Consider the following 27308-nt stretch of genomic DNA (forward strand, 5'->3'; position numbering starts at 1 on the left):
CCCCCCCCCCTTTTTTTTTTTTTGCTTTCTTTCTTGTTGCTGAAGTGTAAGAAGATATTATAGACCTTCTGTCATGATTAATGAAGCTCTTCTAGGAGGATCTTCTTAACCCTTATAACATGCATCTCCGTGTCTGTCTGTCGCTATTCTTTTCCCATTTCTGTCTCCTTAGGGCCAGGAGCTGGACTCTGTGCGATTGTACTTGTGATAACACCAGGCCTCATCAAGGGGCATGAGGATTATTCAGGACAAGAAGCTACATCATCTTGTCCCTTCTCAAAACCAGCTTTGCTTTTTATTTATTTATTTTTAACTACCTTTGGCTGAGGGAACTTCAGATCTAGAAGAACACATTTTGTAATAAAGTGGAGGGGTCTTCTGGAAACGTGCTTCAGGCCTTGCAGTACTTCTTATCTTGGCAGGCTCATGTTTTTCTTTCACTTTTTCATATTTTGCTGTTGTTGAACCTCCTGGTCTAACTGACTTACCCTGTAGGAGGTGAAAGGGTTAGAGGGTAACGTGTGCTGGGCATAGGGAATATGTCTTATTAATGTGTCTTCCATTGCCATTTTTCCCTCCTTGCAGTTGCAGTCCTGCTGCTAAATGCGATGGCAGTCTCTAGAATGGACAAGAGGTCTAAGATGATCTTCCTCCTCCCTTTCCTTGGTTCATATCAAATCTGTTTTCCTTATTTTGTCCTACTGTAGTGTTGAAAGCAGGGGTGTTACAATTAATATTGAATCTGTCAGTCTCGGGCGGGAAATTGGAGGCTTCAAGATAATGTCTTCAAAGCTACCTTCAGTTTGTGCTCCGTCCTGTTTTCTTGGCTCCAGGCAGGCCGCCTTGGAGATGGAGAAGACTTGGTGATGAGGGAGAACATTCTGTCTTCACTAGACTTCTCTTCTTGCTCATTCTCTCTGTTTAACCTTGTTGTTGTTTTGCAGGAGCAGGAGGAGTGCAAGGGGGCGTTATTAATCATAACACCAGGTCCCAGACTTCAGCTCTGGATGGAGCCACCACAACGAGCACCAGCACCACCACTGCAGCAGCAGGAGGATCTGATGTCACTGCTGCTCCAGGGACCCTCAGTCAGGGCAAATCGGTGGTTATCAGCACCATGGCAACTGCCTTGTCCACCAGGAACGGAAAGATTGGGACCACGACAGTGCAAACTTTGAATGGGAGTAACGTGGTGATGAACTCTCACCATACAGGAGGTGCTGCTTTCGCTGGGGCTCCTGTGACTGCTAACCCTGCTTCTGCACCTGCTGTTGCCCCTCTCGTTAACAACGGACCTGGATCTGTGGGAAAAGGAAATACTGTTAATGCTGTTTTGCCATCAGCTTCCAACACTGTCATCCAGACTTCTTTCCTTAATACTGCTGTGTCCTCTGCATCTTCCTCCTCGCCCACAGTTATCTCCTCGCAGCCACCACCAAGCATTGGAACTGGGGCGCCTACGGTAACGCTTGTAAGGCCACCGATTCACACAGCAGGACCCACAGTAGCTGCAGCTGGTGCAGCCACTCAAAACGGGAGCAATACTGTGATCAATTCAACCATCAGTGTGGGGAGCTTTCCTGCTGTTGCTACAGCCACTGTGGGATCTGGAGTTTCCCTCCAGACATCGCTTGTGAACAGCCAGTCTGGTTCCACTGTGCCAGCAGCTCCTGCCACACAGGTCATCAAATCTGAGTCTCCTAAAACTATAGTCCAGGCAGTATCCCAACAGCAGACGCTGGCTACTGGTGGCCAGCCCAGTACTACAGGGGGTAACATGATTATTGGGCAAACTATGCAAGCTGGGCTCTCCAATGTTGCTCCCAATCCTGGTGGGATACCTCCTGCAGCTCCTGGCACCCCCACAGGAATGGCTAAAGGCACTGCCAATACGGTGGCACAAAGTCTGCCAAGGACTCCAACAGCAACTACGAGTGGAATCAGAGCAACTTTGACTCCTACAGTTTTAGCACCTCGTTTGCCTCAGCCACCTCAGAATCCAACTAACATTCAGAATTTTCAGTTACCACCAGGTAAGTAAGAGGATTGAAGGGTTTTATTTTGAAAGTGTATTTCTTGCAGGAAGGAAAGTATCCAAATAAGATTTCTTGCTGTTTAATTGTGAATTGTGGAAAAGGCGTTACAATCAACAATGAGAATCGTCTGGTTTTGAGTAGTAGAATAGTAGCATTCCACTACTTAGCGTATGATTTCGGGTGATCAAAAAGTCTTTTCAGCAGTAATAATTTGAAAATAATTCTGCCTGGTATTTTTTACAATATGAGATGAAGCTGTAAACTGCCAAAGCATGACAATAGAATATTATCAAATGAAATGTTGCTATTTCATTTTCACGTAAGGTATTTTGACTTCTAAGGCGATTTTGTCAATAGTTCGTATAACCTTCACGTGCTGTTCAGTTCCCTCTCTGTCCCTGCGTGCCCCCAGTACCACAGAGCTCTCATGAATAGAGAAGCAGCAGATACAACACAAGAAAACTACCTTCTTTTGCTTTAAATACCTTCAAAGTCTGACTTACAAACTCACAGATTTGAAGCTTATGATGATCTTTTTAGTCACTGGAGTTCTGATACAAAAGGCAGTCTTCCTATGTCCTTACCTCACCCTGTTGTGTCTAGGGTTGCAGCTTTTGTAGTAGCTAGTCTCATGCTTAGCGCTGAGCATCTCTGGACAAGGAATCTAGTCCTGAACTCAGTGGGTGAGTAAAAATCAGGATGAGAAGCATTTCTTTCCCGAGAACTGTCCCTCCTTAAATATCTGAGATTTGGAGATTTAAGGTTATATATTTGCTGTTATTTTGAACCAGGCTTGTACTTGCATGCAGTCTCATTTTTAACTGAAAATACTCGTGTGAACCTACACAGTTCCCTGTCTTTTTAATAATATATAGTAAGAGCTGTATTCTTACTATTCAGTGTTTTCAGGGCAGTATACAAAGAACAGCTAATTAAATTTTACTACTCGCACCAAATGAAATCAGTGGTGGTTATCATCCATTTCAGTTGGTCTTTGTAAAAATACATCTATTGAAACTCCTAACCAACCTTAAAGCAATGCACCTGTCACATAAGGTAGATCAGAAACCATACTCTGTTACGACACACCATCTTTTTGTGTAATACACTGTTTATGGTATGTGATGCCGTGTAGTTTGAAGTCTGTCAGACATTCTGTGTATCTAAGTTCTAACTGGCATAAATGTTCCTTATTTTTTTTGTTTAGAGGATCATTTCCTCTATGAGTAATTTGAATGACACACGTTGCTAATTTAAAAAATAGCAGTAAAACTCAGACCTTGAAATCCCAGTCCTTAATTTGAAGCTTGTAAATTGATAGGCTGGAAAAGCCTTATTTATTTATTTATTTGTTTATTGCCACAATGTATCAAAAGATTTTTCAGATTTACAGTCTATTGCCATGTATACCTATGTTTTCACTAATATTGCGTTATAAACCTGATTATGGGAAAAATACTGCTGTTGAGTCCAGTGGGACCTTTTTTCCAGGTAGCTGATGTTTTCAAACTGCCATAGCATACTGAAATGTGTTGCTCTTAAAAGCAACGTTGCCAGTCCTTAAGCATAATTGGACCATAAATTGCTTCTTTGGAGGTCTCAATAGATCAAAGTAAAACAATACAGGTTCTAAACACTTGAGGTTTTTTATTAAGCACTTTTCTTGTCTGTCCTATACTTTAAAAATATTTATAACTTCAAAAGAATAGCATGACTCTTCAAATAAGCAAGTATACATGACTGAATACGTAGAAATTGGAAATTGGGCTCTTGCATGATAAGGCAGACTTAATATTGGAAAGGATTTTCTTTTTTGGTGGAACAGATTTTTTTTTTAAATTGCTTTGGTTTACATTTTCATACCTTGTGAAAGTAGCCAACTTTGAAAATGTTTTGCATAAGGCGTTTCTTACAGAACACTTAAGAACTGATGGATGTTGAGCTCTTGCAAACATCTCCCAGGTGCAGGGGCTGAGCACCTCTGAAAGTCTAGCCACATGCAACTGCTTTAATCTTTAGCAGAGTATGTATACATTCATAGTGAAAGGAGAATAGATGACTACGCTTTTGAAATTGTATTGCAAATTACAGCATCATAGGCCAGATTTTTAAAGGCAGTTTGGTAGTATGAAGCTGCACCTGCAGTGCTTGTATCCTGAGCATCTACTGTATGCATCAAATTTGCTTGCACAAGTGTGTGTTTTTAAAAGTTAGTAGTCCATGCTAATAAGAGTTTGTAAGTGCATGAAATAGCTTGAGATCATACACTGCACATGTTGCTTTTTACACCAAGATTTACAAACACTAAGGCAAGGTTTGACCAATAAGCAGCAGTTATTTTCTTGCCCTGATTTATTGTTTCTAACTCTCCAAAATACAGTTACAGTTTCACATGTATGGAAAGCAGAATATAAAATGTCAGTAACTGTTATTAACCTGGAACTGGAACATTAGAAACCTTGAAAGGTTTCAAATGTTCTCTTATGCAGAGCATGTGGAAAATAGCTTGATTGACGCTCTTTAAAATATATTACTTTCAGAATAATGCTTTGTATTGCATCAAGGCAATTGTGCAACAAACATTGACTGATGAAATTAGAGGTGTTTGAAGAGCTAATGGGCCATAGTTGTTGTGACCTTACTGGATTCTGGTATATTGCTTCTCAAAGAAACTGGACTCTTCAGAGCGTCTGTACATTAATAATGGTTTTCCACCACTGACATCTCTGGGGAAGAGCACTATTGCGCTTAGTCTGTTTTTCAGGAGCCCGTGTTTGGAACTTTGTGGTCCAGTTGGACAGATCTGGGTAATGAAGGTTCAAAAATAACCTTATTTATAACTTTGTAGCAAAGACATGAAAATATTGTCCTATAATTTTCTAGGGGGCAGGAACACAAGTTTCTCTTTGTACAATGCTAATTTAAGGATGCAACATCTTCTGAAACTGTGACTGAAAATAAATTGTATGAAGTTCTTTGTTTTAGAGTACTTCAAGCAATAATGTGAAATGTGTTGCGTACAATAATATGGTATGAGGTAGGAAAATGGATGAGTTTGTTAAAGCATTGAGTCAGTGTTCTGCTGTTACAGATGCTCAGAAGTGTCTGCAGAAAACTGTAACTGAGATTATGGCCCAAGATTAATCTTTTGCAACGTAAGAGTTCATGAAGTGTTTAGAGGTCATCGCTGACACATGGTAGAAGCATCTTGTAAAATGACAAAACTTGTGCACTTAAAAATCACTTTTTAAATTACTATCTTCTCCAGCAATGCTATAATCCAATTCCAAAGCCATCGTCTATGAGTTTATGCTTACTTTAGCAGTATTGTCAACTTGAGGCTTCAAAGATTTGGTTTCTGTTCTTGAAGATGCTTTATGTTGTTGTTCTCTTCTGCTTTATTTTTATGTACGAACATCTCATAGTAAGCTTTTAAGGTGCTTGCTTAAACAAAGGAGCATCTTGGAGAGCGTGCTGTAGCTGTACAGTAAGAACAATATAGAGCTTGTAGGGCTGGACAGTTTTCTCTGCTAGCTTAGGTGAAACTGAAATCTAGAAACCTTCACTTACCCTGTCCCCATCTTTTCTTTTCTTTTACCTTCTGAGTGAATGTTAGGACTTATGAAAATTTGCTGGGTTGATCCTAAAAAACTCACTTTTTCTTTTTTTTCCTGAATAAACAAGACTCTGTGACACTCAGTCCTGTTTGAAGATAGCAGATAGGAGAGGTTGTCTTTATGTAATTTTTTTTACTTCTGTGACCATGCTAGCAGTCAGTAATGCAGTTGTGCAGCTATTGTAAAACTGCTATCACAGATTTAGTTTTATTATCTAATAGTAAGACTTCTTTATTACTTTCACAAAACTCAGTTGCATCTGCCCGTAGCTGATGGTAGGGGATGAGACTGGACTTCTTCATAGCTTTCTTTCTGGAGGCGTCTCTGACTTGTGACTACAAGATGGGCCATTTCCCACCTGTGGAACTGGCGGGGCTCCTTTAAAAATTGAATGTTCTGGAGTTTTGAACAGTACTAATGCAAATAGCCTTTACAGTTGGTTTAAACTTACTGTTGGTGCTTTTCTAGAAGTAAAGGGTACCTGGAGGAACATTGGCGCTAAACATCAGCGGTCCCTGGAGGATGGACTACATCTATTTGCAGGTTCAAGGTTTTCTTCACAGCTTTTAGAGCCTGGAAGCTTCACTTGGGGTTAAATGGAAGCTGAAGTCTTGTAGAAACCGACGATTTTTAGCTTGTGTTAGCTATCCAAGAAAGATTCTCACTTAGGCCTTGATAATAGTGGCTTTGGGATGGGAAAACTACCTGAACTTAAATTTAACTCAAATTGGCGAACCTGCTTAATTTAAAGCATGGGTTCAGGTCCTTTTGACTTGAGCAGTCATACTTTTTGGAGCTGGAGTTGCTGAAAAATAACTGCTGCAGGAGCAGTTCAGTTTTCTTCAGTAAGCAGTTGGGGTGCTAGGCTGTCGGACAGAAGAGAGCGGATAGAAAAAGGAGAAAAGGCAGCAGGCTGGGAAGTATCAGTCAATCTTTTCATCGTAAAACAATGTGTGTTACTTTTTCATACTGAATGTGGCATTCTTTGGGTTACTTTGCACTTGAAACATGTACCCCAGAAGTGCCTAAAGTAACTAGGAGTATAGATAGATGAGGAAATCTACAGATTTCTGTAATAGAAGAAATACGGAAAGGAACAGAAGAAATAGTATGAAGTAGTGGAATGTAGTTGTTTCTATTTCTCACTGACTAGCAAGCGAGTTCAAACATATCCTGATTATAGTTTCCCTGTATGTTGCATGTGCTGCCAATATTATGCCTGTTAACTGTGTTGGCATGGCTGTATTTTGTTAAAAATAATGTCTGTAATGCACAATGATAATAGGAGGCTTCTTATAGCATGTTTTATTTTCAAAGCATTTTACAAAACTTAATCCTTGCAACATGCCTGTGTGGTTGGTAAATAAAGTAGTATGAACTCGGTTCTAGAGCTGGGGGAAAGAGCAAGTTAGAGAAGTTCTGACTTGCCCAAGGCCATGAGGGAATCGATATTTTGCCAAGATTAGAGCTTGGGAGTCCTATACTTGGCACATAAAGTGGTATCTCTCTCTCCGAAAGATAACTGTGGATCTCTTCTGCAGAAATCTTCTGGGTGAGGGGTGGATTTTATGTTCAAATCATGCATCAGCAAAAGGAACATTCTGCTTTATTTGAAATCTGCTACATCAGATCTGCCATATGTCGCCACACTGAAAGTTGTGTTTGTTCTTATTGCAACTTTCATAATTGAGGAATCCTGCATTGCTTAGCTCTGTACCCCAAAAAACTTAAGACTCAGAGAGCTGCGTGATAGGATTTTTTTGTTGCTGTTTTTGTTAAAATGAGTGTCATGAGGCAAACCAGTGCCTTGGTTTGCACATCTGATGAGGGTGTCTCTTTAAGTGATGGGATCTAATGGGTGTATAATTGTGATTCCGTTAAGCTACGGAGGCTATTAACTGGCTACGTATTGTTCAGTTCTGTATGGAAAATACTGGTGTTCCTAACAGCCTTTGGAAGAGCATGTATGGATTTGTTTCATATACCTATCTACACTTCAAATTGTAGTCTTTCTGGGGTTTTTTTTGGGGTATCACTAGGCTTACGATCAAGGTGGTTGGTCAATGGCCAGAAGTGAGTGATTTATTTCTTTTGAGCCATTTTGCACTCTGCTACTCTAGAAGTTACATGGTGTTTCTATGTTCAGTGAGCTAAATGAGTTTTCCATCTCTGGAAATCTATGTGGGTTGCTTCTAAAATGCAGCATCTTGGTTTGAGGACCACAAATTTGGATGCTGCCCAGGACTTGAATCACTTACTAACACAGGATGCTGCAGCAAAGTTAGCAATCTGAGATGAAAATGCAACAGTTTTGGGCACGGATAAACAAATTGCTAGGTATCACAGACTCTTCAAATGAAATTTTTTGGTGTATGAAAACTCTTATAATTGTTTTTCTTCTCTGTTTTGGGAAATGATATGTAAATAGAATCCTAAAAAATGTATGAAGTAGTTCAGGAACACAGTTGAAAATACTGATATTGGCCTGAGTGGGTTTTAGGAAAGAGAAGAGATTGGCTTGCAGAAAGCTTGCTTTCTAGCTTTCTGTCCTCATAAACACTGCGTGATCAAATATTAAGAGTCTGCTTGGTAGGAACTAGACGTAGAAGTGACTTACGAACACCGCACGTTAAACTTTGTTACTATATGCAGTTTTTGTTGGAAATACTTGAAATCAGCATTTTTACCTGAAAATAACTACTCTTGTCAGGATCGTTCTCTGTGTTGAAACCTTATGAATGTTTATAACTCCATTTATCTATCTGAATCTGTTCCTCGAGTTTGGTGTCTTTGCTTGATGTTAAAAAGAAGGCTTTTGCCAGGTGGAAGACAGTAAGTGTTAGCAAGTTTAACTTTTTTTTAATGTGAGGTGTATTATCTCTTGTGAAAGGAAATTTGAATAGAAAAATAAAATTGAAAATTGTGTTTCTCACAACTGAAGACAATGATAGAGAGGAATTTTTAGTGTATTTAGGAGACAGCTATTCCAGTATTATAAACTGTAAAGCTGTGTGTGAAGGAAGGCCAAACTCGAGAGAGAATATGTGGCACTTATAAGTTACAAAGGGCTTTTTCTGTGCACAGCCACAGAGATGTTCCTGTGTACAAATAGTTGTGTGATCTATGGATGTTGCCGAAGTTTCCGTGGTGCACTTCTGGGAGCGAAGCCTCAGTATGTCTCCATCCCTTTGACAGGCTGCACGCAGTTGTTTTACAGAGGCAGCGGCTGTGGGGATGTTTGGGCTTTGGTTTTGTGTCGTTATAGGTTGTTAATGCATTAATTTGAATTTATTTTAAAACCAGTTATGGTCTTGCCTAAATGCAAGAAGCCGTAGTGTATTCATCCTGATACAGGTTTCTTGAAAGTTGTTGTAAAACCTTTCTTGTCTGGATACAGTTCCAGTGGTATGAGCCCTCTTGCATACTGCTTCCTCATAAGAGAAGGAGAATAGCTTGCACAGTAAGCATCTTCTGCAACAATACGGTGGTGTCCCCTCTGGAGATTGTACCAGTATATTATTGTGGCAATGTGGTCCCATTTCCAGCTCAAATGTTGAGAAGCATAAAAACTGTGCACAGACCAGGCTGTAATAAAACAGGTGTAAGGACTCTGTGGTCACCCATATTTCAAAGCAGATGAGGCTTTTTTTTTTTTTTTTTTCATTGAGACAATGGATACATAAATGGACCAAAATTTTTTTTATTTATTTATTTATTTTTAAAAATAAACTTTTAGGACAGTTTTACCTCAGTTTAAAATGGAAACTTTTACCCTGGTTCTATTCTGTGGTGATTTCCTTCCAGAAATGCTGGTTGTCTTCTGGTGGTATGGGTGTCTCGGGAACTAAGAGCCAAGTTTTACCACAAAGCCTCCTGTCTTGGAGTAAATTTCTTCAGTGGTCTTCCGTGTTGTATTTTATGTGAACTGCAATAATTGTCCTTGAGGCTTTATTTGTGCCTTTAACTAAGGGTTTCTTAAATATAGAATATTTTCTGGTGAGAACAAAACCTTGATTACCATCACTATATAATGGTATGGCTTATCAATAGTCAAGAAAGATGTGATAATCATAAGGAATTGATACAGCTGCATTCTGTTTCTGCAGTGAGATCTGTACAGGCAGTTCAGCACCTCACCGAGCTGTCTTAAGGCATTGTAGAAACGTAGATAATCTTTGGCTCTGGAACTGTTGTCGGGCTAGAAATAACATTTTAAAAAGATGTGTTTCTGTACTTGTATTACCAGTGATCAGAAAGTTACACTTTGAACATAAAAGGCTGATTCTCAGCAAAGTGCATAAATAGGTTATAAATCCTTTTACCCAGGGACAGTCCTTTTACTGTGTATTTGTAGAGGATTTAGTGCAGTTGCCAAGCTCTTTTTGTGGCATTTGGAAAAGTGTATTGATAAAAATTGGATAACTTCTTGTCAGTGTAGAACTCTGTTTATGAATTAGAACTGCAAATTATGAACATCATGCACCTTTTAATTTTGATGCTTTTTTTTTTCCTTAAAATGCATTACTATAATATTATTTTTCAGTAACACATTGTAAGCAGTACCTAGACAACTAGTGACATAAAACTTGCCTCAGTATGTAGTAGTATTGTACATGGCTAGCGTGACTAGTCTAAGATTTGTACAGAATCAAGTAAATCTCTCTAGTAAAAGTGGTCTAACTTATCATTATAACTTGATGAATATATGCTTCTGAGAGTAGTCGAACTGTTAAAAGCCGTCGCAGTACTTTTGTACAGAATAAAGCACATGCTTGGATAGACTCTGGGCAGGCAAGCAGTGTAGATTCGGTTGAAAAATGTGTGCTCTAGATATCAGAGTATAAACAAAAGCTAAGCAATGAGGTGTGGTGCCAAGCTCTAGTCTTTCTTAAATGGTTTGAGGGGGCAGCAAGGCTGTAGTAAGCTGTCTTCACACCTTCCTTCAGTTTATTAATCAAATGGTTCTCTAAGGGAGGGTTAGATTTAGTGCCTCTCTCAGAATGCAATAACATCAGGTGCATTCGGCATAAGTGGCGGTGCGGCGAGTGGGACCAGTTGTACTCCCATGAGTCAGAAGTACCGACTCCAAGGAGCAGCACTGAGGAACTGCAGCACCTGTGGCGAAAGAGTCAACGGAGGTGACCAGAGGAGTGTTTGCTGAGGCATCAGTGGAGGAGGTCAGAAGAAGAGATCTGCAGTAGGAAGGCTGAGAGTGGCTAAACTGTGCAGAAGTTTATAGAGAAGCCTGAGGAGCTGTTAGTTTTTAATAAACAGATGTGCCGTCATGTTTGCTGTGGTATTAAGGGTGGACTGGAAGAAGAGGCAAGTGTTCATGCCGTGAACTTCAACCTCTTATTTCCTTTCATTCTTCCTTTTTTCCAACGTATCATTTGGTTTTCTTTCCTTCCCTCTCCTCCATGGGGGAGGGGGAGAGAAGGCACTAATTATTTATAAGTGTTAGTCATACCCAGTCATTAAGCTTAGTCATTACTCAGGACTGTGCATTTGATGGTTAGTAAAAATCAAAACTAGACTTGATTTTGTTTAAAAGCTTTCTGCATTTGAACTTACAGGTGTGAAAATACTTTTATTTCTGTGTTCAGACTAACTGAAAAAGCAGTGCTACTTAATAAGTGTTGCTATCAGCCAAATGACATGTAATATCATGTCCAGGGTGATAGTTTGTATTTGAGGTGTAGTGTTTGGCGTATTCTCAAAGAAGAATAACTTCTGTATCGGCAGTGAGAGTCATAAAATTGCAGGCTGCTTCTGCAGAGGAGGATTTGAAGGGAACGTTTCTGCTGAGGCTGCCCTGGGTAGCTGTCGGTCGGTGGAACCCTCTAACGTCGGGTCTCCACAGCTCTGGGTGAAAAGGTGGCATCAGCAAAGGCTTTTGTCACCTAGAGCAGGGCAGTCACCGTGGGGACAAATTAAAGAAATGCGTTTTTTCAGGTTTTCATGTACTTAGTTGTTTTAGGGTGTTGCTTTTTGAAGGAAGATAACACGGATTTAATGCATTACTCCTCATTTGCACGCAGACTGTGGCAAATGCAAAGTAGCTTGCCTGTTCCCATTTCATCAGGTGCTTGAACAGCACTGACGTTGGTATGCCTTGGTACAGATAAACTGTTTGCCAGACATGAAGACTAGTTGAGCTTTAAAATCTACTATTTAGAATAACAGATGAAAAGAATTAGTGACACTTTATTTTGTGTCTTCCTTTCTCAAAAACAAATCTGATTTTGGTATAACTGCATTATTGTTTGATGTGAGTGTATTGAAATTAATGGCAAAGGTAAATCTGAATCGCTTTGAGATCAATAATTAAAGTAATTGGTTTAGCTCTTGATAGTGTTGTTCTTAGTTCTTTCTGCATCAGACTAAAGACAGGTTTGTGGATGATTGGGTTGCAGTTTTACACAGTACTCTGGTGTTTTGGCTTCGTATGCTTGACTAGAAAGGAATGTTAACACACTTTCAAGGAATACAGCTTTCTGGAAAAGTCAGAATAGTTTCAAATCGCATTGTTGTTGAAGTGTTTGTCAATTGTTTCTATATAAAATGACATATTTCCCAGAACACTTCCTGCACACCTTTTCAACTGAGCGCGTAAGATTTTTTCCATATGGGATCACTGTTAAATACAGTGTCTTTTTGGCACTCCAGCATGACATTATTGCTTTAACTATATTCTTAAAAGACTTGTGGATCAATACTTTACAAATGATTCACTTCTTCACTTTTTACACAGTACAGTCGAGTTCTGTAGTTTGAAATGGAATTTTTGCATAGTGAGAATAAGCAAAAGCTTTCACTATGAAGTTGAGTCTTTTGTCTTTTGACTCCAGTAAAAAAAAAAAACCAAAAGCAGTTTTTCGTAATGTAAACTTGTGTACTTGGTCTGTACAAAACACATTTTCTGTTCACTGCAGTCAGCATTCTTGGTGATTTTTGAGAATGTATCTTTCATCTATGTTGGCAATAATTCTAAATCAGCTGTTCAAGAATTAGTATTTCGCAGGCAGCAACCGTTAGTTATGATCTGTGTGTGCAGATTGGGCATGTGGGGAGAGTGATGGTAGGCAAACGGAGTGGAATGCTGTAGTAAACTAACGCTGTACCAAAACTGTTAGGCGTTGTATCTGGGTAAAATTTGACTTTATTCCAGTGTGACATGAATTGAAAAGTGAAAGGAGTGATGTGCTTTTTGGAGGAAGTTCTTGTCCAAAACTCTGTGCCATGCCAGTCTTCACTATGGTGCCAAGTTTAGTGCCTGTCAGGAGATGCTCCGAGTGCTTTGTATTAGAGATGCTCTGGAGCAACACCTGACAGTCATGTGTTTTTCATGCCAAGTTGCAGCTCACCTTAAGCACAACAGGTGCTGAACATTTCACAGGCACCTTTAAGATGTGTTCGGCATAGCACGGGCTGTGCGCTCTCAATACAGTTGTGTGCAAAACCTCAGCATGCATTGCTTCCTCTGAAACAAGAGGTGAGGGAATCTGGTACCGTGTCCCGCGTGGCTGCGGTGTGCTGGACAGCTCTAGCACCGCCTGGCGCTCCGCTGGCCTGGAGACCTGCAGCTCAGCAGGGAGCGTGTCTGCTGCGAACTCAGTTTGGGCAGGCTGAGACCTCCGTGCCAGTGCAGCGCAAGCGCTTCTGGAGCAGGGGAAGTCGCGGACAGTGGTGGTTCGTTTGCAGGAGCTGATAGCTGCACTGTGTAGACTTCTCCGTAAGTGCTATGGTCGTCCTTGTGGAGCTGAGACACCTTTGTAGAAGTGACAAACCAGCTCCATTTGTTCATGAAACTCAAGAGCCTGGATCACTGACGGTGTCAAAGTCTCTGGCAAGGAAGTTCAAGTGGATTTTTCTGGATTTGTTGCTGAGCACAGGTCACCTGAGATTCAAAGCACCTAAACTAGGATAGTGCATCTAATGTAGTGGTGCACATCTCTCATCGGGTACAAAATAATGTGTTTTCAGTAACACCTAATCCACAGTTGTGTTGCCATTTGCTATTCATCTTTATTTGTAATCACTGTTTCTCGTGAGTTGGTGTATAAATTATCCTTCGTGAGCTGCTACATGTCTGCCGGTTTATTACAGGTGCTCTTCTTTGAGGTGTGTAAATAATTCTAAATCTGCTAAAAGTTGTCTTGTGTTAGAGAAGATTCCCTTAATTACACAGTTTTTCATGGAGCTGCAGTGGACTAGGCTTTGATAGGTTCTTCCCTCTTTTCATGGCCTTTCATTCCTATAGAGTGAGAACTTTTCCAGGCGGGTCAGTTATCAGAAGAGGAGGAGTGGTGGATTGTTGGACATTGTTGATGTCGGTACCAGGTTATCATTTCCTTTTCTGCAGTAAGGGCCCCTATCATATAGATCGCTTCTGCTGAAAGTTATTCCTGCAGTTTGTATAGGCAGTTATCCTTTTCTCCAGCTGTCTCTATAGTATATTAGCTTTTTTGTGTTGTGAAAATCTTAGAAACTTCATTCCTGTATAAAGGTTTTGTCATTCCAGGGTCTCTGTATAGCCTGATCCAATCATCTGTAGAGTATTGACTCATCCCCTTTGCTTTATATGGTTTTTGTGGTGTGTGTGATAGCAACTTGCATAACCTTACAGACACTTGCTTACCTTTTTGTTGCGACAGAATCTGTTCTGACAATACAGGAGGGGTACCGTTCTAAAGCTTCCTTCTGCTAATATGGCACAGCCTGCTTCTGATTGCCATCTGATTTTTTTTTTTTTTTTTTTTCTTTTGGCCATGTCAAATGTTTGCAGCATCTTGCCACAAACGAGTATGTGCTTAAGAGCTTAAGGCACAAACCACTTTGACGTTAAGATAACCTCTTCATGAACTTTCCTGGCAAATCTAGTTAGGATTTGAAGATTTGTCAGATGTTGGAACTTTATGATCAATAACCCTCTTTTCTAGAGTGATCTCCAAAGGCTAAAAAAATATTTTTTTATTCTTCTTCCTTTATTATTCTGATTTTTTTTATTTAGTCTTTGCTAAGTGAAGCCATGTTTCAAAAAAAGAAGGAAGAGGAAGGCATTAGAAGGCTTGATTTGTGTTTTTCTGATATGTCATGTGGCCAGTGGTCTTCACTTTGTATTCCAGTGCATGATTTTGCAAGTTTTATTAATTTAAAAAAAAACCCAAACAAATAACCCAAACCAAACCAAAACCCAACAAAACCCCCTAAAGCACAACATTCGGAAGTGCTATTAGCAAATGGAAATACAAATAGCGAGAGGCAAAGGTGACACCGTGTAGAATCATGCAGCTACATCGTATAATAATGAACTTTTCCATCCAAACACTCTTGCAAACAGGAGAGATCTGGGAAGGTCTCCACAACAAGAACACATGAGATGACCGTTGTACTAGGCAGGGGAATGTCTTTTCGGCATGAGGAGCAATCCAACTCAATTTTGTTAATCCTTCATTTGGACCTGTGGTGAATTGTTTAATTCAAACTAAAATATGAGCCTCTTTCAGGATTCTGTTAAGCCTCCAACTTCTAACAAAAATAGTAATTAATTTTAATTTTAATTAGTTTTTTAATGAGAGAGTTGGAGAGAATGCTTGAATGTTTGCATTTTTAATAGTGAATACGATTTTAGAGTACACGTGATCAGACTTTCTAGGAAAAAGAAGGCAGAAATTTAAAATGGCTGAGTTTTGTTGTCACCTTTTTCTAATTGAACATTTCCAGAGATCTTTACTAGCTGTTTGGTCTCAAATAGCGGTTCATCCATTTGTGGAACAAAAACCCAGGTGGTAAACTTGAAACAGAAACATATTTTTCATCCTTACTTTAAATATGTTGCTGAATTTAATTAGAGAAGTTAGGTACCGTGGTACAATTCTAGCTGTCTTCTAGTACCTCATAGTCATTTCTGGTCTGCTTCATAGAGCATTTGCATTCTTACGCATTGAAGTTTGAGATTATGATACTTACCTGTATCTAAATATTTAAAATATAAGTTTTGGAATGTAAAAGAAAGAAATGCTTTTTTTCTACACATGTGGCTGTCGGCCCTTCCTTTTTTCCGTTGCAACGAATGTATCAACTGAGAGACAGTTAAGTGACTTTGTTTAGAAGTGTGAAATAAATGGGACTTTCTTTTTAATTCTTAATCAAGTTAGCTCCAATGAGCTTTCTGAACTTCACTGAAAATCCACTTAATGCCAGCTTGGGTATAGTTTTGGGTTAGTGAGTTTCTTTTTTAGCTAATTGAGTTGGAAAAGAGTCTCTAGTTGGGCTGGCGGGGGGGGAGAGAAGCTGAGAGAGCAGCTCCATCTCCCTTTTTAAAGAATTCTCGAGAAGGCTGGAGAGGTGTTAAGTGTTCAGTCAAAAATTACATGCCTACACACTGTATTACTCGTGAATTTCTGCACAGAAATTTCAAAAACAAAGTTCATCAGTGGTAGACCCTAACTTAAAGACATGTTAGAAAGCGTATAAATTGGAAATAACTGTGTATCAAATATGAGTGCAGTATAAAAGAACTATTTAAACAGGGACAGATATGAATGTAGCTTTGTATGAATTTTTTTTTTTTTTTATAGCTTTAATACTTGAGGGAAGACTCAGACTTCCCATAGAAATCTAACAGGATAGTGCTTAGAGTCCGGGTTTGAATTACAAATGATTGTTTTGTCTGTCTGCTGCTAAAAATTGAACTTTCTTGATATGTTTTCTAAAGCTCACATTTCATACGCTTTTCAACTGTCTGTTTCAGCAGTTGTGCTGTGTTAATGTGTAGGCATGTTCTAATTTTGCATGTAGCTCAGGGAGAATATTTCATTGTTCAGACGTTGTGCTTGCTCTTCAGGGGTAGTCAACCTTCATTTTGTGGTTATCTCCCTTTTCTCTCTTTTCTCTTTCACATTTTGGGGAGCAAAACAACGAGTTGTCTGTACAGGTGTCCCGAGGGGTGGCTGTGCTGCCGCAGGACAGTCGTGTGTAGTGCAGACCCATTCTTGAGCCTGATTGTGTCTGGAGCTGGAGACTGGAACAGGTAGCGTAGAGCTGTGTGCCTCTGCCTGGTGCTGTGAAGGTTCTCGCACACGGGTGAGCTGCTCTAGGTTGGCACTTCCCAGTAACTTTAGTCACTTTTGCACTGAGAGAGAAGTTTAAAAAACAAACACCCCCTCCCCTCCAAATGCAAAATAGAGTTAGAATCTCTTATGTTGCTTCTGGAAGGAAAAATGATATAACTCTTTAAAGAGCTGGGATGGTACGTTAGCCCTAGAATATCTTAGGGAACGCCTAAAATGGTGAATTTTAAGAAAAAAGTTTCTTATGGGATGTCAGTACAATTCTGTGACATTTAAGGGCTTCTGAAAGCACAGGCATTGCATTGGGTCTTTTCCATCACGAGAAACTAAATGGTAATCATCAAGCCGTAATATTTGATGTTGACTTGAAAGTAGATCCTCTAATCAGACTTCCACTGTACTGATGTTTTCAATTATAATAATATTGAAGATTTCCACTGATTCAGTGTTTAGCTTCTTTAGCTCATTATTATGAGGGATGACAAAAATGGGCAACATCAGTTCATTTCCCAAGATTTTATGTTTGCACATTGGAAGAGGATGCCAAGTCCTCTTTGTGCAGGAATTAGCTTGATGTGGTAGCAGTAGCAGGTCACTCTCTAGTCTTTAAAATATTGAATTTCTCTGTTTTTTTTGTTGGTAGCTCCCTCCCTGTAGCATGAGGCTGATGGTGAGAAAGTAGTGGTGGTTCTAATGAGCAGGTGACAGGATCAAGCTCTGTATTCCCTATTGAGGCTTCTAAATTTCTTGTAAGCTGTGGTGGTGGTGTATGGCTTTGCTGTTTTAATGAAAATGCTTCTCCCTACGTAAGTTACAGACAAAAAGACCTCACTGTTTGGGATGGTTTGGAATATGGTTTTTTTTGGACTTGACAGCTAAACTAAGAGTATTTATTTCTACAGCCTGCAAAATTATAAATAAGCTTTCCCCCCTCTTCCTTTCCTACAGAAAATAATTTTAAGAGTATTTGTTTCTAGATATAACTCTTGTCCATAGCACATTGCTATCCCACTTTAACACTTCTAAATATGTCGCAATGGAAAGTCACCTTTTTCATGTAAACTGGTTTAACTCTCTGTGTGACTCTGCTTCATTAGAAGAGAGTTAATGTAGAGAATGTAAAGAAAAAATTAGGGGCAAATTGACAAATATAAACTGTTTTTCTTTTGAATTCGTTTTTGTTGAAATCAATATATGGATTTTTTGAGTCTAAAACTAATTTTCAAACAGTCCAAGAAAACTGTTTAAGATGTTGTCTATAAACATTTCAGCACATCTGAATATAAAAGCAAATAAAAACTTATTCTTTTGAAGCAGTCCTGCTCTGAGGTGGCATGGTCCAGACCTCCAGATACTGTTGGGGATGTGTGTATAGGCTTTTTACTCACTGAACAACACCTAGGAAAAACTTCCTGATTTCAGTAGTGCCTCTTGATTTTCATGGTGAAGTTTCCTCCTGTAGTTTGTTGCTCAGAAAGGCTAACTAATTTTGAGTGCTCAGTTTGTTTCCTTAGGTGGCTTTTTCAGAGCTGATGAGGTCCTGAGGCTCTCGTTGACTGACTGAGGTGTGCTGAATGAATGAGCTCTTGGAAAACTGTTCATGTTGTCCAGATCCTCTTTGTACCTTCAAGAAAGAGGGACTATCATCTGAAAATCTGCCTGTTAAAGTCTGGTTCTCTATAGCTACCCAGTGGGGTTAAGTGTATTGATCTGAGTCACTGAGCAGGGAATGACTGCCTCATTTCCCGCTCCATTTTATTTTTCTTTTGGGGTGTAACATGGCACAACGCAGCCTGTTGCAGATGCACATGAGAAAGCTTATGATTTCATAGCCACTTTCATTACTAAATTTGTTATGGGAAATTAATTTAGAACTTAAACAATTTTTTTCCTGTTGACAGCGAAGCCTATGTTTGATTATATTTTTTTTTTCCCCTCTTAAAGAAAAACAAAGAAAAATCTTGCCTAATGGCAAGATTTTCTTTTATTTGCAGTGTTTCATAAAACAATTTTCTTAGTAAAGAGCAGGTAGGATTTTTACATGATTGTTAATTTTAACCTCTAATCACATGGAGTTTTTTGATCGGGGCGGATACGACTCATTGTGTGTTCTGATGCACACCATACCGAGCATTTTGATAGAGAAAGAGTATTTTGGTAATTAAGCTATTCTAGACAAAATGTGATAATGCAGCTGGGTATTTTGCTTTCATTGTAAACCACTTTCGTTAGCTGTGTAGTCCTTCAACAGCACGTTAATTCGGTATGTATCCAACTTGGATTAAAAAAAAACCCCAAAAATATGTTCTTCATACTTGGAAAGCATGTATGTGTCTGTTTCTTTTTTAACAGGCATGGTACTTGTGCGTAGTGAGAATGGGCAGTTGCTGATGATCCCTCAACAAGCGTTGGCGCAGATGCAAGCACAGGCTCATGCCCAGTCTCAGCCTCAAAATACTATGACTCCTCGTCCTGCTACACCTACCAGTGCTCCTCCAGTGCAGATATCGACAGTGCAGGTTAGTACAGCAATTTGTAGTGTTAAAAACTAATATTTTTTTTCCTGTGAAGAATACACTAGAAAGTAAGGTATGACGTTAGTGATTTGAAGAAACCATTGATCAAACTGGTGCTATACAGGCTTTTCCACGTGGCATAAGCATGGCGTTTTGTTCTAATTCTGTTACAGTTCGGTGGTTACTCATCAAAAATATTTTTATCTAGCTGAATGGCATTAAGTTTAAAACTGTTTGATATAAAGAAAACCATTCAAGACTACATATGGTTAACATGTAGAACTCTTTCCCCCAAAGAATCCTTATTCTTTATAAAACTAACAAAAAAAAAGTTGATATGAGTATATGTATACTGAGATCATCACAGTTGCATTAAGACTAAAAATTCTTCTCACAGTTTTGTAGTGGTCCAGGTGCATTCTTTTGTACCTGTAATAATGGCAGCTATCCAGAGACAAAATAGTAGATAAGGTAGATTATATTTAAATAAAGGCACTAATGTGTTTGGGTTTTTTTTCCTCCTCCCCAGGCTCCAGGAACACCTATTATTGCACGACAGGTGACACCAACTACTATTATCAAGCAAGTGTCTCAGGCTCAAACAACAGTGCAACCCACAACAACGCTACAGCGTCCTCCTGTTGTGCAAGTGAGTTTGTAGAAAGTTATTGTATACATGAGATACATCAGTGGTTAAGATTAGCTGAAAACCTGCTTAAGGCTGCCAGAAATACAGGAAATATAATTACTAAGTGCATGGGAGAAATATCTTCTGGATTATCCTTTCTAAAACATTTGCAGATCTCAATTTACTGTATATTTTGGATATATATGTATAATTTTATTATTATTTCACATTATACCTATATGCATATATATTTAAAGGTATTCTGTTATTAGTTTGTATAATCACAGTACTGACTAAAATAAAATACCTTCACATTTTCTGCCTCAAGAAAGTGACACCAGTTCCCTTTGGATTTGGAGCTGTGATGTTATTTCTGTGGCGGATCTGTAGTCCTCGGAATTCTGCAGCAAAATTTGCAATTACCAAAAAGACTGCACTGGTAGCCTTCTCTTCCACAAGCCTTCTCCCTCTTACACGAGTCTCTGCTTTGGTCTGTGTACTTAGGGAGATTTTGATAACTCAAGGATAAATAGAGGTGTCTCAGTACCGTCGGGTCTCTTCTAATAGCCTGGCCTGTAATAACGATAGGCTTTCTTGGAGAATTTTTTTTTTTTTTTTTTTGAGGGGTGGTGGTAAGAGTTTAAAACACAGTGCAAAAGTGTGAAATTCTCCACATGGCTTCCAGGCAACAGTGATACAATATGATTGCTGTCGCCTAATCTGTTTCATTGTGCTTTCTTCATCCTTTGAGTAGACAGGATTAGAGAGTTTTAATTTAAAACATGCAGGTTTTGCTATGCATCCAGTTAACCTTTTTCCCCTCAGAGTGCCTTTGCCTATGCCAGTGATCTTTCCAGATCTAAGAGTTAATTTACCTAACTGAGTCTCCTTAATTTGCACTGCTGTTATACTGGACAAAAAAAAAAAAATCATTTCATCTGCATATTTTTTGCTGTAATGAGCATACCGTGGACTTCATGTGTCCTGATTTCAAAAAATGAGACAACTTAAATCCTTGTCTCCTTTTCTGTCTCCTAAAATACCAATGGAAGTTAGCTTTGGCAGCACTGGTGCCTCTTTTCTTGTGCATCCCTATATAAAGAGCAAGTTTACAAATGATTTCTTAAAATTCTGGGAGCTAGCTTTAGCTTGGTAAGAATTACTCTCTCTCAGATGGGGTTGTCGTTAGTAATTAGACTGTGTTGGAAGTCCACGAATGAACTGTGTATGTGAAAAGTGCGTGTTTACAATATTGATTCTTTAAAGGTGCTATTTCTGCTTTGAATTACCAACTTGTCTACAAAACTAGAAAAATGTTTTGTCCTATTGTTCATCAAAAAGACCTAGATAGGACCTGAGCTTTTGCGTCCCTTGTGCCTTTTTAGAAATTCCTCCCTTTGAAAGTGGCATTTAAGGGAACAGGCAAAAAAAGCTACTGCATTCACAGAAATTCGGTGCTCGTTTTAGTTGTGTTTTGACACCATGGTGTATGAGGGTATGTTTATGGTATTATTTTGCCATTTTATTCAGTAACCAAAAATCCTGCAATTCTTAATCAACTTTTAGGATTTCAGTTTTGAATGTGTAGTGTTTTGTGCCATCTGGTGGCTCTTTCTTTCCACTGCAACAGAAGGGAAATTAGTAACTTCTTTTTATATAGAAAGCTGTTCTACTGTCCTGTGGCTCAGTTTCTGTTTGATGGTTCAGAAAAACAGATCCTGGTAAAGTAAAATAATCTTATGTTTGTATTCTCTGCAGCCTCAGATTGTTCTGGGTGGTACTGCACAAACAACTACGTTGGGGACAGCAACAGCTGTACAAACTGGAACTCCTCAGAGAACAGTGCAAGGAACAACGGCAACCTCCACTGCTGCCACAGTAAGATACCAAGTGCACTTAGAATCTTGTTTTGTTCATTCACATATACACAGGCGCATATATGTGTATGTGTGTGCATATATATACACACATATAAAGGTATATATATATATAAAGAGTGGAGAGTAGTAAAGGTGCAGGAGTTCTGTGAACTATTGGCCTTGAAAAGGTAGACTCTTAGTTGAACGGTATAATTTACAAAGTGTGAACACAGGCCACTTGAATTTTGACAGCTGTCAAAGTATTAATGTTGATTACTGTAACAGCTGTAAAGCACTCCTTTTCTTTTAAAAACATACCAGCCGAACCTAATAGAAAAGTGAATTGTTCAGCGCTGCAGAGCAGAATCAGTGTGAGAAGGGATAAGAAGTTGGCACTGACTCGTTCAAGATGCGTGTTTCCAGGCCTGCAAATCAGGGAGAGTCCGTGCCCTTGTGCTATGCACTGGGAAGGAAGAGTTTACTGTTTGTTGTCCGGCTAAAACACATGTTTTGCCGTACACAATGTGCCATTCTTAAAATACTTGGCGTTTCCTAACTTCATTAAGAATCACAATTTATTAACTTTTGATAACAAAAATGTATAATACATACATACATGTGAAGCAAAATGATAACTTTTGTCTGATTATGTCTTAAGTGGTGAGAGACACGAATCTATAAATAATATTCTGAAGTGATGAACTAGGGAAGGACTTTATTTCTCAGATTACGCGATCAGATCATGTATTAAAAAAAATTCATCTTCCCTTCTGCAACTCTTCCCCTTCTTCCCCCCCCTCCTCCTGTAACAGGAAACTATGGAAAATGTGAAGAAATGCAAAAACTTTCTGTCCACATTAATAAAACTGGCATCATCTGGAAAACAATCTTCAGAGACTGCGGCTAACGTGAAAGAATTGGTACAGAACCTGCTGGTAAGAAAAGTTCATTAAAAGTTGTAAGACACAGTATCTGGGCAAATTTAGACTCAAAACTGAGGGGTTGTTTTTTTGAAAGGAGGGAGATTATAAAATCTGAGATAAATCAAATTGAAACTTTGCTTCTTCTGAAGTAAAATATATGCATAAACTTTAAGGTTGTAAATTGGACATTATTGCTCATATTCATGCATGAGAATGTGGGTTAAATTGAAGTGTGAGTAATTTAAATGGTGACTCTTTAAATTCTACGTTTTTTTATTGATAAAACAGTGAATAAAAAGATTAATTATGTACTTGAGGGAAGACACTACAACTAGTGCAGTAGTTGAGTGTAGGAAATAACAAGTTTTTATTGGAAAAAAAAGTCAGTAATATTATGTAAAGCGAATGTAAAAGCTTGACATACTTAGTATTTATAGAAGCCGTACTGGCGTTGCTTAGCCCAGTTGTTAGCAACCTGTAAGTTAAGGTACAGCTGTGTATTCCAGATGTTATCCTGTGATAACCAGAGGTTGTCACAAGACCTTAATTCAAAGTGTGGCTTCCTGTGAGGGATATATATTTAATATGGTGAGAGACATCTGCCTTTTAAGCATATGGTGGGCGCAACTGTAGTTATTTGGAATGGCGGAACTATAGTATCTTTGGAAAAGGTACCTTTGGAACACCAAAGTCGGGGCTGCCCGGCTGTTCCGAGCAGTTGACAGTTGGCTGATTGTGGGTACCACGAAGTATTCCTGTAGGTTCCACGTGGGTCTTTGGTCTATAGGTAGGACATTCTGTAACAGTGAGAACAACTGAAGGTGTTTCTTAATATTGACTGAAAGATAGGAAGAAGAAAAGGAAAGATGGGGTTGTAGGTCTTACTAGTTGAAATTTGTAGTAAAATTAGTTACTACCATAAAGCTATTGATAACTAAAAATAGTGATGGATGATAAACCCACTGATTTTCAATATATTGTTAAGTCTTAAAATTTTTTTGGTGTGGATAACTGTTAATCTGTTCATTTCTACAAGTTCGTTCATTTGGATTTTCTGTCTTGAAGGATGGAAAAATTGAAGCAGAAGACTTTACCAGTAGGCTGTACAGAGAACTTAATTCTTCACCTCAACCTTACCTTGTGCCTTTCCTGAAGGTAAGTTGTGTTCACTAGTCTGTATGTATTTCTGTGCTTACATATCAGCAGCTATAAACTCAAGCACATCTTTTACCAGTATAGGTGGAATTCCAAAATGGTGTTAATGGAAGTTTTAAATGGTACCTGGTTAGGCTTTTGCTCCCTTAAAAAATATTTCTGCCTCTTGGTTCCAAGTTTGTTAGTATGATTCACTGGCACAGTCAATAATGTAATTTCTATCATAGTGTCACATCGTAGCTCTTTTGAGAAATCTGAAAAGTTTTCTTTCTATGACATGTAAGCAGTTTCTTTCCATAGCATCAAACCTATGAACTGATTTATCATCCTCTCTTTAGTCTTGGAAAGAAAACAAGGGATCGAGTGGTACGGAAAACTGTACCTTCTGAACAAACTTATGCTCTTTTGCCTGTGCTGTATACCTGTTTGGAGGGATAAACAGGAAATTTGTCACTTCTTGATAACAAAGCCTGTTTGTCATAAATTTTATAGTAATTGGACACATCTTAAAATAATGTTTATTCTGAAACATTTACCATCTGAAAATCAGAGAAAGTACAGCAGCACTGTATGGCAAGAGTATAACTCTGCTTGACTAACGTATGATTAAGGGATATGTGTGTGGTGACGTATCTGGGTTCTTAAATGCTCGATCAACCCTGAGCTGCTCATGAAGACAAAAATTGTTACCATAAGAAAACAACTAATGTAAGAATCCGGTAAAAGACTGTGGTATCTGTTGAGCTGTTCTGAAATCTTCACCAGTGTTCCAGTATGTCTTTTAAGCCATCACATGTTACAGCTTGGCATATACGTAGTAACGCAACCGAGGCAAGCGGCATGGGCTTGGGTTGTTGCCTGCATCCCAGGGCTTCCGGATAGGCTTGCATAACATAGATGCTCATGATATCCAAGCTTCCACAACTAAAGATAATGCCATTCTGTCTACCTTTAAATGTGAAATAGTGTGGTATTTCTGTGCACGCTGCTATCATGTTTTTTCCAGGTGCGCCCAGACTGATGTAATGGACTGAAATGAAATGCATCGCTTTCTACAGTTAGTGTTTTCTTGTGTAATCTAGGATTGAAATACTCAAGCAAATTCTTTCCTTTCTTCTTTTCAGAGGAGTTTACCTGCCTTGAGACAGTTAACACCGGACTCTGCAGCTTTCATTCAACAAAGTCAGCAGCAGCAGCCAACAACGCAAGCAACGATAGCAACGATTCCATCTGCGGCGGTGCTTCTAAGCTCCTCAGTTCAGCGCACAGCAGGGAAGGCGACTGCAACTGTAACAAGTACTCTCCAACAACCTGTAATCAGCCTAACTCAGCCTACACAAGTTGGTGTTAGTAAACAAGGGCAGTCTACACCACTGGTACGTAAGCTGAAGTGCATTATCTGTTATTGCACAGGTTTTTTTTTGGTGACAGTGACTTTTCTTCGTAAATTGATGGGTTAGATCAATCAGAGATCTTTGACCTCTTTAGAGAAACTAGCTACTAAGAAAAAAAAAAAGTGTAATTTAAAATTCATTTTTTATTAAAGTACTATATTCTTTCATATTTTAGCATGAAATATTGGCAAATTGTCTCAATCACTGAATATCCATGAGAGAGCAGTGTTCTCGAGGTTACCCATTTCATGAGTCTAACAACAGATTACCCCAAAAGAGGAGAACGAATAACTTCCTCAGGCCTGCACATAAACCAAATAAGAACAATATAATGTGCAGCACCTTTTTTTTCCTCTTCTCATAGCAAAGCAATGTCTGAGCGTAAGCTTTTTGTAGGATGTGTATTAATTAATATACATTATTAAATTACTAGGGTTTTTTTACTACATAGTACTTCAGTGTTCCTTGTGGGACGTTTGGTATTCATCTGAGCTGCTCTGTACAGAAATTTTCGTGTAAAATGAAAAGGAGAGATCTCTTGTCAATCCGCAAATATTTTTCACTTGCCTTAAGAGAAAAAATAGTGATTATATTGGCCTTACTTCCTTTATAACCTACGTATTCTAGAAAGAGGTTAGGAACCTAAGGAAGGAATGCAAACTGAACTTTGACTAATTAGTGCTGGATTTACAAGAACATAGTTTGGCCTTTAATTTAAATAAGTAAATAAAATAGTAGCAAGAGTAGCAAAAGAAAGACTTACAGAATTATAGAAATGGAGCTTGCAAAATAGGCAGTTGGTAGATTTCTTTCCAGCAGTTCGCAATTAAGTTTCTGAAAACTAGTTGAGGCCGGAAGACGAGTTGGCAGAAATGGCTCTGATTGTAGCACTGCGATGTAACCCTAATTTTATGAGTTCACGTGCAGACGCAGGATGGCTACAGTTGACAGACAGTCAGTCTAACCTAACAATCTGGGAGTAGAAAGCTATGCAGCTATAGCTGATGCTGGTTCTGGATGAAAACAGCACATGTAGAACCAGCTGCGCTGTCTTTATCATGGCTCTCTTATCTTTAGTTCTAGAGTTTGCTCAGACAGATCCAGTTTGCCTCTGTGTCTCTAATGGAGAAACCACATGTAGAAAGTTTAACTGGACCCTTGATTATAGATGGTTGTTGTTGGTGGTGGTGTGGGTTTTTTTTTTTAATAGGAATAGGTTACTGATTTCTTTTTTGTATCACAGAAAGTGGAATATTGGTTTTCCTGTAAAGTATAATTAATATTAAGAAACTTTTAAACACCTTAAAATGTGCTGACTCTAGATCAATGAACAGATGTGTTAAGATCACAACTGACAAGTTGGTTGTTAGGGTTTGTTTTTCCCACCTGATTCTTAGCCTTAGTTATATCTCAGATTGTTTACAGTTCTTTTTTTTTTATTATTATTATTATTTGCAGGTTATCCAACAGTCTCAAAAAGCAGGGGCATTGATAAGGCCTCCACAGGTAACGTTGACACAGACACCAATGGTAGCATTGCGGCAGCCACACAGTCGTATTATGCTCACTACTCCTCAAATTCAACTGAATCAACTTCAGACAGGTAAGAGGTCGAGATATGTGGTATATGCTGTATTTGATAGCGTTAACTGAAGTCTGGTTTATGAACGTCAGTTCTGAAGTGCCCTGTAGCTGTATGATGGCTGTTGTGCTACTGCTGAAATCTTCAGTGCGTAGCGCCATAGTGGCTGGGGATACACATATGTCAGGGCGGCATTTACAGTCAGAGAAGTTGTAGGGTACTGGAATTGGGTGGGAGGATCCTCTTTTAGGTGGGTGAAGTGCTGACAGAAACCATTGAGGTAAAATCTTTGCACCAGACCTGTTGCTGTTGCTACCCATGACTGGCTTGTAAACCTGAACTCTGATACGAATTTGATGGAGTGCAAATCTTGTCTGTTTTCTTGCAGTACCTGTGGTAAAACCAGCAGTATTACCTGGAAACAAGGCTATTGCCACCGTTTCGACACAAGTAGCTGCTGCTCAGAAGAATAAACTGAAAGAACCTGGGGGAGGCTCTTTTAGGTGAGGAACCGTACGCTTATTTG

General features: G+C 39.0%; 1 protein-coding gene across 1 annotated transcript in view; it reads left to right on the top strand.

Moving 5' to 3' along the window:
• The window catches only part of TAF4 (TAF4 RNA polymerase II, TATA box binding protein (TBP)-associated factor, 135kDa), a 37990-nt gene that overhangs the window by 1456 nt on the left and 9226 nt on the right, over positions 1-27308 (top strand). The window contains exons 2-10 of the mRNA XM_009893459.1: positions 945-2033; positions 19078-19244; positions 19771-19890; positions 21628-21747; positions 22541-22663; positions 23717-23806; positions 24931-25182; positions 26659-26803; positions 27171-27285. Coding sequence (XP_009891761.1) covers positions 945-2033; positions 19078-19244; positions 19771-19890; positions 21628-21747; positions 22541-22663; positions 23717-23806; positions 24931-25182; positions 26659-26803; positions 27171-27285 — 2221 coding nt within the window. The remainder of the gene's footprint in view (positions 1-944; positions 2034-19077; positions 19245-19770; positions 19891-21627; positions 21748-22540; positions 22664-23716; positions 23807-24930; positions 25183-26658; positions 26804-27170; positions 27286-27308) is intronic.

The sequence above is a fragment of the Charadrius vociferus genome, unplaced genomic scaffold (assembly GCF_000708025.1).
Source record: "Charadrius vociferus isolate BGI_N301 unplaced genomic scaffold, ASM70802v2 scaffold259, whole genome shotgun sequence".
NCBI classification, from domain to species: Eukaryota; Metazoa; Chordata; class Aves; order Charadriiformes; family Charadriidae; genus Charadrius; species Charadrius vociferus.